At 41.8% G+C, this 13833-nt stretch overlaps 1 protein-coding gene across 1 annotated transcript in view; it reads right to left on the bottom strand.

The window, feature by feature from the left end:
• Positions 1-7837, bottom strand: part of LOC134402140 (glutathione hydrolase-like YwrD proenzyme) — a 33070-nt gene extending 25233 nt beyond the window's left edge. Inside the window, exons 1-3 of the mRNA XM_063131480.1 lie at positions 7781-7837; positions 6953-7074; positions 5055-5208 (exon numbers count right to left, since the gene is read on the bottom strand). Of these exons, the coding sequence (XP_062987550.1) occupies positions 5055-5208; positions 6953-7052 (254 nt within the window). The 5' untranslated portion in view covers positions 7053-7074; positions 7781-7837. The remainder of the gene's footprint in view (positions 1-5054; positions 5209-6952; positions 7075-7780) is intronic.
• Between the last annotated feature and the right edge of the window lie 5996 nt (positions 7838-13833).

The following is a 13833-nucleotide window of genomic DNA, read 5'->3' as shown; positions in this document are numbered from 1 at the left end:
TTAGGCAAATGGCCCAGGGCATAGTTGGCTGATAGGGGAGGTGACTGCATGATAGGTGGGAAAATCTTCCCCATATGTTTGAATGAGATATCCATCAGAGCTTGGAAAAGGCATCACACACACACAGACTACATCTGTGTGTGCGTGCATGTGCAGTTCTGCAGTTTGAGAAAGACAGAGGCAGAGAACTGGCTGATGGCACCTCGCTGGTACAGAGTATCTCTCTATCGACTGATGTGAGGCAGCAATTCTGTTGCCTTGTAGGTGTGCCTCTTTGCTTTCACTTTCACTCCACTGTTAGATCTGTAGATAAAGCAACTATTAAAAATGCTGTTATGTCTCCAGTCTTCTTTTTTCCAAAGGAAATCCAGGAATCTTCTGGAACTTCTCACATAAACAAAGACGTCTTTGACTATAGTTTGGTGGCAACAAGTACGAAGTTAGCAACGTTAAATTATACTGATGACTTGCCGATCCATTAAAAAAAGTGTCTATGTCAATGTACAATAAATACAGTGATATAGTAGTAGTAGTAGTAGTAGTATCCTGCCTTTTTTTCAATACTAGGCGTCAAGGCAGCCTATATACAACTTATATTTAGTATCTCAAAGCAACAACACAGGAACCCACGGTTTTTAGTGCATAAAAATGATATGAAGCTCAGACATTTCTAATGTGAACTGTGCCCCTGGACACCTTTCTTGGTGCTCACGCAGGTGCCCTACCCCTCCCACTTAAAAAAAATGAACACATTTGCTTAGTGGCTGCTGAGATTACTTCTAAGCAAAGTGAGGGCCTCCAGCTGCTGCCATCTTCATTTCCCATGAACATCTACATGATGGGGCTCAGAGGTGTTCTTAAGAAATGAAGATGGTGGGTGGCTGCAAACCAATGCTTTCCTCTGCAGTTTGCCCAGCCACCAAGAAAATGGTGGGGAGGGCACAGAGAACTGTGGGTTCAAAGGTATTGGAAGTCAGACCCCACCTCTGTCTTGTATACAATAACTTAAGTAGGCTACTCATTCTTTGTGACTAGCCACATTTCCTATGGCAGCCATTTTATGGAGGTACCTACGATAGTTTCTCAAATGGCTAAATGTACCAACGTGCCCCAAATGTTTGCCTACCCCTGATCTAGACTTACACCTTAAATTTACAGCATGTAATCGTAGGTGTTGTAAAAGTATACTTTTTTTAATGACACGTTCCTGTATCTTCATGGGTGAAGTTTTTTCCTATCATGCAGATGCAGTGATGGGGAAAAGCTTCATTCACTGAATATCTGTCAGTCATAAAACAGTTAAAAGCACAGAAGTCCTGCAAAAATAAAATAAAGGGACTCTTTTTTTGTTACATAGCATGCATCACCACAGGTATCTTCTTAAGGACTATAGACATTTCTTATACTCTATAGCCACCACACTATTTAGCGTTGTTGGTAGCTGCCATGTTGCTTTTTTTTAAAGAGACTCTTCAAATTGCCTCATGGTCCTTGAGCTAGCCCTGCCCTGCCTATCGGTTGCAAATCAGTAGGAGCAGGACTTTTGACATGGGCAGTTTTCAAGCCCCCTTGCCTGGTGTTTTTCTAATCAAGCTCCAGATTTATTTCTGATTCATCTGGTCTATTTTGCTATTATTTCAATGCTTTTACAACAAACCTTTGCACTGAATAATGGAAAATAGTTTTCATAGGAAAAGAACCCTGAATTTTATTTTCATTAATGTGCTTGACAGGGCACACACTGTGGAACCCCTGGAAACAAGCCAAAACGTCACATCTAAAATGGTTTCCTGTTTCTTTGTGAAAGGTTCATGAAGAGGAGAGGGAAATCAGATATAGGAGTTACAGCATATCCTGCCCTTTGCCCTTTGACTTCAGCAACAGGAACTGAAGAGCACCTGGAGCCGATGCTGGCCTTTTATAGCATCTCCCTATTAACATTCAGCCTAGGTCTACTGTAGGAGGACAACTATTTCCCTGCAGTAGTGAAAAACTGAATGGCAACAAATGGAGGAAAATCAGAAAAAAAAATGAAAGGAAATTAGGTGCAAAGCTGGACTCTGACCTCCTCATTAAAACAAAAATCCTCCCCACGTGAAACCAGAACTACAGACTCTCTGTCCGCCAGGATGTTTGCATAGAAATCGTTATCAAGGTTAACTTAAAAAAAATAAATTAAAGTGACATTATACACACAAGCCTGAAGGTACACACACATAAACTGAACAAATACCGTTTGTATATAGTGCAAACAGACTTGTGATAAGTGTGGCAAACCCAAACACTATCATTAAATTGAGCACCGTTACATACGTGAAATTCTTATGAGAAATTCAGTCCAAGTAATCTGTTTCCCCGCCCAGACAATATTTGCATCTCTTTATTTTCCTTCAGTAGCATCAGTGGCAACAACCTGGATTCTTGTTTGTCCACTCACTTTAAAGTCTACATTTGCACTGTCTTCCTACCACCAGCTTTCGTATGCTCCAAGCTAGGGATATCTATCCTGTCCCATAGTTGCCACTGTGTTCCAGTGAACAGAAAGCAGGGCTTCAACCTGGGAGACCAGGGCTCAATTTCTATCTGTGTTTTCAATTAACTGGCTTTGAGCAAGAGCTGATCTACACAAGACTTTTTTTTTCATCATTACAACAATCGGCTCACCAGTGCAACACACAATGCACTCTCAAATCCATTATTCTCATTCTTGTTCAGCCCATACATCCAGTAATATCTAAGACAGCTTTTATAATGAATTCTGGCTATCTTGCCATTAACTTGCAGGCTACGTGCTGCGTATCTGCTATCATTGTGGATTTGTTATCTGTCCTGGCGGGAGTGGCTTCACTTGCAGAACTTCAACAATAGCCAATCCCTTGGTTAAGGGATAGAGCCTCGTGTGGCATAGAGCGGTAAGCAGCAGTTACTGCAGCCAAAACTCTCCCCACGGCCTGGTTCTCAGGCAGCCAGCTCAGGTCGACTCAGCCTTCCATCCTTCCGAGGTTGGTAAAATGAGTACCCAGATAGCTGGGGGGAAAGGTAACTGTGACTGTGGAAGGCAATGGCAAACCACCCTGCTACAAAGTCTGCCAAGAAAACGTCAGGGAAAGCAGGCGTCCCTCTAGGAGTCAGTAATGATTCAAGTGCTTGCATGAGAGGTTGCTTTCCTTTTTCCTGGTTAGGGGATAGGAAGTGGGTCTGTCCGCCATTTCCTGCTACCCTCGGTGGTGGATCAAATCTACCCATTTAAATTTGTGGGGGGGGGGGGCAGTTCACAATCTTCCTGTGCACCTCCAGATCTGTGAAGAATGGGATTTGTGGGCATGCCCTTTTCCTTTCTCACTTGCTCTTGCACAGCTTCCTAGCAAAACAGCTCCTCGCTGCTGGTGTCACCAAGGAAATAGCAGAGAATGAAAGGGAGAGGAGGTGTAGAGAGACAAGGGGCCAGTGGCAAGGAACGATTTTGCTGGGCACTACTATGCAAAAACACCCCCCCTCTCTCTCTCACACACACACTTCCTTTTCCTCACCCTCCTCTGTAATTTGTTTTTTTCTGGTGCTACTTTTGACTGCGCACATAAATGCCAACATACACATTTTTTTCTCATTTTTCCATGGAAATTATACATGATGTCCACATTCCGTACTGCTTTCTTATGCTTCCATCACATTTAGACCCCATACGTGCATACATACATACACACAGAGGAATGTGGAAACTGCTTCAGTATGACAAGGTCCCATATCATAGACACACATATTTGAACTGAGTGTGTCCATTCTGTTGGAAAAGCTGGCACACTTAGCCCTAACCACAAAGTTCCACAGTGAGACTCTTCCTCACGTTGAAGTGGCTCTGGTACTGCAGGGCTTACATATGAACGGGGCCTTAAGTGAGATCAAGAAATAGAACCAAGGATATCCTTATGCAGACAGAAGAAAGTTTGATTCACCCCAGGTGAGATCATCCCCCACCCCAATACTGCACCCCAGTGCACTCCTTTACTTTTCCCCTAAAGCGTGAATGGATGCCTTTCACTCATATGGGGAAAATACAGCATGTGCTTGGGGACACTCTTGCGGTGAGGGCATAACCTGCTCTCCACCCCTTCCACTGGGTGGTCCCCACTTCAATGACAGAGATCCCACATTGGGGTGCAATGTGTTTGTAGCACACCCCAGAGTCCTTATAGATCTCTACAACAGCCTTCCTCAACCTTGTGCCCTCCAAATGCTTTGGACAACTCCCAGCATTCCTACCATGCTGGCTGGAGCCTACAGGAGTTCTGGAGGTCAGGCAGGCACCAACTTTGTATTCCTTTTGGCACCTCCTGAAAATATAATTGTTCCAGGAAGCCTTTCCTTAATGACCAGCCACGGTTCACCTTTCATTTTGCTTCTTTTAATATCTATTTTAAGGTGTTTTATTCTGCTTTTATTTTATTTTATCTTGTACAGCGCTGTGAAATTTTGAATGGGAAGTGGTATACAAATATTGTAAATAAATAAATACATACTTAAAATGAGACCTCTTCTTTTAAAATTAAGACTAGAAGTCTAAGAACAATAAAAGTTTAAGAAATTCTATTTTCTGTTAACTTATTAAGCTCTAAGAATCTTTAGCAAAGCTAACATCAAACATTTTTTAAAGTCATTTTATACAAGTTATATTTTGAGGTAATGCTGCAAGTATGTTTCTAATAAAAACCGTAAACTGATCAAAAAAAGGTTTCCCTTTATTAATTCTTGTTTGTACAAAATCAACATTGAATCCATCTAATACAATTTTTGGTGTACACTTTGTTTAAAGTGTATTGATCAGCGATGGGAAGTTAACTGGCATTGAAAGGCTCCCTATTAATAACACTCAACAAAGGTCAAATCTGTAACAATTGTACTTAGAAACCACCAGCAAACACAACAAAGCCAGTTAAAGCAGGAGTTATAGAGAAGAAACTCAACTGCACAATCTACCCTTGTTGCACCACAGAAATATGTCTTTACCCCAGTAAGTAAAAGAACAATAGCTCTTGTACCTCTCCTTTGGGACTTACCTTCCATTGAGACCATGGACCTGCTTTGTACTTGCATCATAGTAGAGGCAGAAACAATCTCCACCTATGCCAGTACTGCATGGTTCAGTAACGTTTAAAGCAGCTGCTACAGCCACAGCAGCATCTACAGCATTGCCGCCATTCTTTAAAATATCTGCAACACCAACAAGGAAGCTTATTAAGGACCTGACTGTAGTCTTTTTCGGGGGGGGGGGGGTGTAATTGCTTTATCTGTACTGCTTTATCTGCTTAAAAGCCATCAAGCCTCATTTGAAAAATTAGACACCTGCTTCCCCTATTTCCATAATGCAGATGCAAGAGGCAGGCTTCATTTTTCACACAATAAAGGACCTCATGCCCAAATTTTGAGAATATTCCTTTTCCACTGATTTCCACTGGGGCACTACAAAATTAGCCTTTTATTTTTCAGACTTCTTCATAAGTTCTAAATTGATTTTCAACCTTCATGAAAGAAGAAAAAAATGAGTTTGACTCTCTCAGATCACACAATATACTTCCAGATCTAGAAGTTAGGGCTTAACATAGATGGCTGCAGTAAGAGAACAGTTCCCATGTATCCATTCTCCATAGTTGCCCTCATCGAATTTCACACTTGTGAACTCTAAGGCCATAGCTAGACCTAAGGCTTATCCCTGGATCATCCAGGGGTCAAACCTGTTCATCTAGGTGACACACAGGGGATCCAGTGCTCAGGCAGGAGTGAACCCTGGATGATTCCAGGATAAACCTTAGGTCTAGCTGTGGCCTAAGTGAGCACAATATGACCGAAGAGATATACAGCTGCATGCCACACACCTTATCATCTGAGTTATGGGTTCCTTGTGTGAGGTGTATTATTGATTTGATTTGAAATTCATCTTTCTACCAAAAAAAGACACTCAAGACGGCTTACAGTCACAAATAAAACTTGATTAAAAGAATAATAAAAATAAACCCATTAAAACACAATTAATAACACAACAAGAGAATAATTTATGTATTGGTAGTCATGTGTTGTGATTGGGGTTGAGTTACATTATATTCCTGCTGTGTTGCATTATATATCTGTTGTAGGAATATAGTTTCAATAGTAATCAATGAGAGTGTGGTTATTCTTATCCACCCCCCCCCCCCCGCCCCAACCCCACTCTCAGTGAAGTCAGTGGAAGGGAAATTCTTTGCACTGGTTTGGAATGCAAAAGGCGCATGAATGTTATTACACCAACTTTAAAATCACTTCACTGGCTGCCAATTAGTTTCCAGGCGAAGTATAAAGTGTTGGTTATCACCTTTAAAGCCCTACATGGTTTGGGTCCAGGTTACCTGCAGGATTGTCTTCTCCCATACAATCCGCCCCACACACTCAGGTCCTCAGGGGAGAACTTACTTCAGTCAGCCAAAACTAGGCTGGCAACTGTTATTCAGAGGACCTTTTCTTCTGCTGCCCCCAGACTGTGGAATGGCCTGCTGGAGGAGATTCGTCAGCTTAATGCTCTCTGACTTTAAGACAGCTATGAAGACTAGTCTCTTCCAGCAGGCCTACCCATATGAATTTTAAACATAAGAATTTTAAGATGTTGTGATTGTTATTTTAATATTGTATTGATTTCATATGCTCTTTTAGCTAGTTTTATGTATTATATTTTATTTGGTGTTGTTTCCCGCCTCAATCCAGAGGCAGAGGCAGGTAATAAATTTATTATTATTATTATTATCATTACCTGCCCTGTACAGAAACAAGTATTTCCGCCCATTTAGAGTTATTTTTTTAGAAGAGCCAAAGTCCTGTTGCATAAGCAATGGATCCCACGAATGCAGACACAATATGATACTACCTGAAGAACTTAAAGATTTCACAGACACACCCACCCACACAGTTAAAAGATAAAACCAATTACCAAGGCCAACGTTTGTTGCAAGAGGCTGGCTTGATGCAACACAACCACTACTGCAAACTACTGGAGATCTCCGAGAACAGAACTTAAGCTGTGACATCATTTTGGGAACAACAATATTCAACCTGCACACACACAAAAGAAACATACATGAAAAGTGGGACCTGAACTAAACGTGTGTGTGTGTGTGTGTGTGTGTGTGTGTGTATGTGTTAAATCTTGAAATCTTAAAATGCTAATGAAATCACATAAACCTTCACAAAATTTTACAAAACTCAAGTTGCGGGCTTTAAATATCAGTATTTCTCTTTCGTTACTAAATCAGTTGCCACCAGAATAGTTTACACTTAAAGACACTGATGTTACATCATGCTGCAATATTCGTTTGATTTGGCAAGTGAATTAGAACTCCTTGTAATAATTCTTGCCATCAGCTGCCTGAAATTTAACATTAATACAATTGTAAATTATATTCTGTTTAAATTCCTTTTGTTTTCTCCATTCAAAATTATAATGCAGGAGAACAAGTCACAATTTCACCAAAAAACCCCACCAAGTTAAAGTTAGATTGCGTAAGGGCGCAACCCTAGGCATCTATTAAGCCGGGGGATAAAGATACAGTCCTTTCTATGCATCTTTATCCCCCAGCACGGGAAACGCTGGGAGTTGTACAACTCCCGACATTCCCCATTTAGGCTGCGTGGTGCTGAGAGTTGTAAGACTAAAAATGCACAGGATTGCGCCCTTAGCCAGGTCTTTCATCGCCTGGGTAAAATGTACAAAATGGGTAGAAGTGGTTTGGGTTGTCTTATAAATTTTTACTTTCTTCACCAGAAAACGGCGCTCCAGGTTAGGCTCAGCCCGGCAAAAATCTCCGCCGCGAGTCTCTTCTAGCTTCCTGAAGTACAAAGGTTGCCCATTCTCTCCCGGCTGTTTCCTATACATACAGCCACAACCCGCCGGCCACATTTAAGAGAAATATTATGCTAGAAGGCTACTCCATTTTATAAAATGGCCCTGGCTGACAGAACGGGCGCAGGCGCGCGCTTTCTCCCTGAGAGGCGCCCCTCCTACATTTCGCGCTGCGACGCCTCCAACTCCTCTGCCTACGAGGCGCTTTACGGAAGGCAACCGCTCCCTCGCCTCGGGAGAAGGGGAAACAACGGGACTGTGGTGTTGTTCTCGCGTGACTTTGGAATACGTTCCTCAACAATTCAGTGGAACGTATTCTAATTCCAACATTGTGTGCATGCTTTTTAATTTTGGGGGGAAATATATTATTAATATCCATTCAAACAACACTGTGCATGTGAGTGCATTCAGAGCCATAGTGTGCATTTATCATCTTATAGGACAGGAATAAATCATGCATGCAAATCGTGCATTAAAGTCACAAAATCGGCTTCAATTTTTATAAATCTATGTTATTCAAAAGTTAACAAATGGAGAGAAGCACTGTAGACACTCCTCACCTTGGGACGCCATTTGGTCTAGGTCCTGCTGTCACATTCCTTTAAAATTGCAGTAAGTAATGCCTCCCTAAGGGTGATAAGAAAGGCCACACCATTTTTCTAGATAAAAAGCGCAGCCGTACTCATGCCCTATGCCCTATGATGGCATAAAAATAATCTATATCTTGAATAACAGGTAGATACGTGCAGAGAAAGCCAGATAGGATCAAATATGTAATTTAAGGGTAGCCAGCTAATTAACTTTTATATACTTGTTAAGAGATTTTCATCCTGCCTGTTTTTTTAAGAAAGCACTGGGAACATCCACTAACAACAACAACAGCAAAAATAAAAACAGCTAATGAACAGCAAAGTCTAGAATAAAAAACCCAAACTGTCAGAACAAGATTTGAAGCAGATGAATTTGACAAATTGTTGTTTTTATAAAGTTACATATATATTAAACTGACGGAAGAAGAATTGCTGAAAAGGGCAACCAAAATGATCTGGGGTTGGAGCATCTTCCCTACAAGGAAAGATTGCAGTACTTGGGGCATTTATGTATAGAAAAAAAGGCGAATAAAAGCAGACATGTGTGGTGCATGGTGGGGACAATGTGGATGGAAGTTTCTCTCCCTCATTGTAATACTAGAACCCATTCTAGTCATTCAAAAAGGGTCATTCAATGAAGGGTCATTCAATGAAGTGGAACAGTGGGAAATTCATGACAAAAGAAGTATTTATTTCCACAAGATGGCTTCTAAGATGCCTTAGAAAGATGATTAGACAAATTTGTGGAGGCTAAAGCTATCGGTGGCTGTTAGACGTGACGGCAATATGCTACCAGCAGGATGTAGTCATTGGATAACAATGGTGGGAGTAGACTATTGCCCTCATGGCTGGGTGAGGAATGCTGGGAGTTCTGCCTAAACATGGATAGGACTATGCCCTTACATTCTTATGATTTAGAAACCAAATTAACTGATGACGAATAGACTGAACGGCAGAAAAAATGTGACCCGTCCTTGAAATGCTTCTCCCAGTGAAATATAGGGTTTTGAGCAGCTGATATGCAACATCTTTGGAGACGCAACACTTATGTAAAAGGGGAAATGACACTTGTTAGGAAGGATGTGAATAGAAAGACTTTTTGAAACACGTGGGGCTCCATCACACCTATACGTTTGCCCTCAAATTATCTGCCTATGTTTCCATAGCGTGTGAAAGCCAGATCACTTACATCTTTGCGCTTTTACGTTGTCCTGCGCACAAGCATATCACTATTGTTCCATTGAGATGCACTCTCAGATCTCCTTTGTACCTCTCCCTACAGTGCATTGGTTGGTGGTAGTTGGACACCTTGCCCTGGAGAGGGTTGCAGGGTTGTGTAAATCCCATTGATTTCAACTACATTTACATCCAATTCATACTAAAATGCCATGCATGCTTACCTTTGAGTAAACTTGAACAACAAAACTATAACCCCTTGTGTATTTAAATTCCTTAATAAAAATCTTAGTTTTGTTTATCTTGTGTCTAGTGGTGGTGTCAATCCCATGGTGATGCCTTAGTTACCAACTGTAAGATCGAAAGGGTTTATTTTGGTGGTAGCAGTTTGATGATTAAGGGTTTTCATATTTGAGAGATAGACTTGTGGCAAGGAGGTCCATAGACCCAGGTCTCAAAGTATTTATGGGGGAGAGCAATGGAAAACCTGCATAGTTCTGCCACATTGGTGGACACAGGAGTGAGATACCCTAGTGAAGGATGGTCCTTCTACAACTTGTATTGGGCCATAGCTAGACCTAAGGTTTATCCCTGGATCGTCCAGAGGTCAAACCTGTTCATCTAGGTGACACACAGGCCGCAGCTAGACCTAAGGTTTATCCTGGGATCATCCAGAGTTCGCCCCTGCCTGAGCACTGGATCCCCTGTGTGTCACCTAGATGAACAGGTTTGACTCTTGGACGATCCAGGGATAAACCTTAGGTCTAGCTATGGCCACAGGGGATCCAGTGCTCAGGCAGGGACGAACCCTGGATGATCCCAGGATAAACCTTAGGTCTAGCTGTGGCCTTGGATTGCACTGTAAATCAAAGAATGTGGATTTAAGGCAGCCAGTCTTATAGATTTGGTTCAGCTGTAGTTGCACAAACAGTAGCTTTCACTGCCATAGGAGAAGCAGTATCATATGCATGTCAAGAAGATTCATGCTGGCTGATGCTAGTGGTTAACATGTAGTTCCCAGTGGTGTTGCCTTCTGCTACTGCAGACGTACGTATAGATCTTTCCTTGGCTCAGGTCTCTTGCAGTAGGTGCCTTTGAATGATTCTAGTGGCTCCTGCCAGTTCAGCAACACTGTTGCACCTATTTGTTGTCTATGTTGTACAAATTGTCATGTGGTACTGGTAAGTAGTGCCTAATCCTATGCAATGTTGTATTGGTGCAGTGATTCATGGATTGAGGCACTGGTTTGGCTAAATCCAATCCAAACTCATTCTCACTTCAGAATTGCATTCTTGAAAAGAGATCATTTTGCATATTCCTTTCAGAGAGATTTGTGAGCTTTCTCGGGTGTGTGTGAGAGAGAGGGGGGAGAGAATGAATGAATGAATGCAGAAGGCATCTCTTTGCACATTGCACTACATTAATGTCTCCTTGTAAGTGACATGCTGACCTCCAAAGATATGAGGCTTTATTATGCAATCACCCTAGCCCAAACACAGAGTTTTACAGAGGATCCAGACATTATTGTGTTCCATTCGTAATCCTCTCACCATTTCGTCATCTTTCCTTTTAACCACAAAAACAGGGAATGGTGGAATAGCTGCCCAGTGACTTTGATAAATAGCCTGAGCAGCTGTCCATCTGAATCCCAAAGCGCCATAGTTAAAGAAAAGGGCAAAGATGTAAGAAGGAGCAGGGCCCCAAGAGGCAGAATGGAAGAGGAAGGGAAAGAGGGCTAGAGCACAGGAAGATCCAATGAGAAAGTGGGATGGGGATGGGGGCAGGGGGACTCACACAGGAACAAAGAACAGAGAGGTCTGTGCTCTTTTGGTAGCCAGGTAACTTTGAAGGTTGGAAAAATAGTGAGCCAAAGGGACAAGGAAGAATAAACATGGCCAGCAATTGCCATCAACTTTGGGATGCTCCCATACTGCTGCTGGTACTAGGGTGACCATATGAAAAGGAGGACAAGGTTCCTGTATCTTTAACAGTTGCATAGAAAAGGGAATTTCAGCAGGTGTCATTTGTATATATGGAGAACCTGGTGAAATTCCCTCTTCATCACAACAGTTAAAGTGCAGGAACTATACTAGAGTGACCAGATACAAAAGAGGGCAGGGCACCTGCAGCTTTAACTGTTGTGATGAAGAGGGAATTTCACCAGGTTCCCCATATATACAAATGACACCTGCTGAAATTCCCTTTTCAATACAACTGTTAAAGATACAGGAGCCTTGTCCTCCTTTTCATATGGTCAGCCTAGGTAAACCCTTTTTGGTCCAAAGGCCAATTTCTATTTCAGAGAACCTTTCAGAGGCCGTATCGCAGTAGCAGGTTGGGCAAAAGATGTGAGGCCAAAGGCAACAGGGGTGGTGTCAAAATACAAAAATATACCAGCATATTTTAGCTTAACACTGTTACTGCCAGTAACTAAGCCTTAGGAGAGGCATTCAACATGTTATAAGGGGGAGGGGTGGGGAATGCACGCTTCCAATTATTTATAAATGCTGTTAAAGTCAGAGGCCTTGGGAGATTTTCTGCATAGACTTGAAGTAACAGCCCCAATGTAGGCTGCAGGTGTCTAGTAGGAGAACATTGCAACAGCAGATAAAATACCTGGGTGACCTTTTTGGGGGGTTCATGTATGAATCATTGATTTGTCAATGCCTACTGATTGTATTGAACTTTCCATGGTTGCTCATAAATCCCTGCTATCTGATAAACTACTTTCCAAAGTCAGGAAATGTCTCCTTAGGCTTTGTTGCACTGAGGCCAATGAACATTAAAAAAAAAAAAACAGATCTTGAGAGCAACAATACAATGGGAAGCATCAGAGTATATGAAAAGGAGAAATAACTGTGCTGTGTTGAGGCAATCCCTGCAAAAAATAGGCTCCCATACCTCACTATTTATAGGAGTAGACCACTCATGGAAGCAAGTATTATAATAGGCGCCCCATTTAGATCAGACTCCTTGAAAAGGCAGAATTTACCTTATGTATTGCATTAAAGTGGTCAAGAATAAAGTGAAGCAGTTGAGGAAAGCGGTTATGTAAAATGGAGAAAAACATATCAACCAGATTGAATGGAGCCATAGCCAAAAGTAGCTTTTCTCCTTTCTCTTTTTTCTCTTTCTTTTCCAATTTTCTCTCCCTCTCCCTCTCTCCCTCTCCCTCTCCCTCTCCCTCCCTCTCCCTCTCTCTCTCTCTCACACACACACACTTTCTCTCACCCCTTTTCTCTCTCTCTCTCTCTCTCTCTTGTTCTCTGACAACAGGCCTGAAGGTTTGCATGTGGCTTATAAGCCACAGGTTCCACACCACTGGTATAATGTGTTAGTCTTTTCTCATGTGGAGCACATATGTGTGAAACTTCCTTGTACGATGCTCTTAGAGCAGGGTGACCATATGAAAAGAAGGACAGGCCTCCTGTATCTTTAACAGTTGTATAGAAAAGGGAATTTCAGCAGGTGTCATTTTTATGCTTGCAGCACCTGGTGAAATTCCCTCTTCCTCACAATAGTTAAAGCTGCCCTAGTTACCAGATACAAAAGCGGGCAGGGCAGGGCTCCTGCAGCTTTAACTGTTGTGAGGAAGAGGGGATTTCACCACTGCATGAAAATGACACCTGCTGAAATTCTGTTCTATACAACTATTAAAGATACAGGAGCCCTGCATAGGGCCTGTACAGGAGCCATGTGGTCACCCTATCTTAGAGTATCCATGGCCCTTTAGATTGTGTGACCCACAGTATATTTCTAGGAAGTTATATTAAGGGGAAGTTGAGTCTGTTGTTGTTGTTGTTAATTTGGTACAATTAATTTGGCATAATCTATTTCTACACACACACATCAGCCCAATTTTCTCATGATTCTTGGTGCTGTGATGCCACCTAATAAACATCCGGATCCTACCAATGTGGATGCAGAAGTCCATCACTGGAAATGCAGAAGAATTCAGACTTCTATAGAATTATTTCCGACTTATCTATGAGCAGGATGAAATTATCAGATAAACTGTCTAAAAGTAATGATAACAAAAGATGCCTTAAAACTTGATAGAAATATTGACTGAAACTAATGTTAATAGAATTGATACAATAAGAATTCATAGTGCATTCAAGATTAATTTAAATATTACCAAAAGAAAAGTGTTCTTTGGATTTCACTGTCACTTGGCTACTATCTCCGCCCAGAGAGCTCTGGCTA

Source organism: Elgaria multicarinata, chromosome 8 (assembly GCF_023053635.1).
Source record: "Elgaria multicarinata webbii isolate HBS135686 ecotype San Diego chromosome 8, rElgMul1.1.pri, whole genome shotgun sequence".
NCBI lineage: Eukaryota > Metazoa > Chordata > Lepidosauria > Squamata > Anguidae > Elgaria > Elgaria multicarinata.
This window is presented reverse-complemented; position numbering and strand designations above follow the sequence as displayed.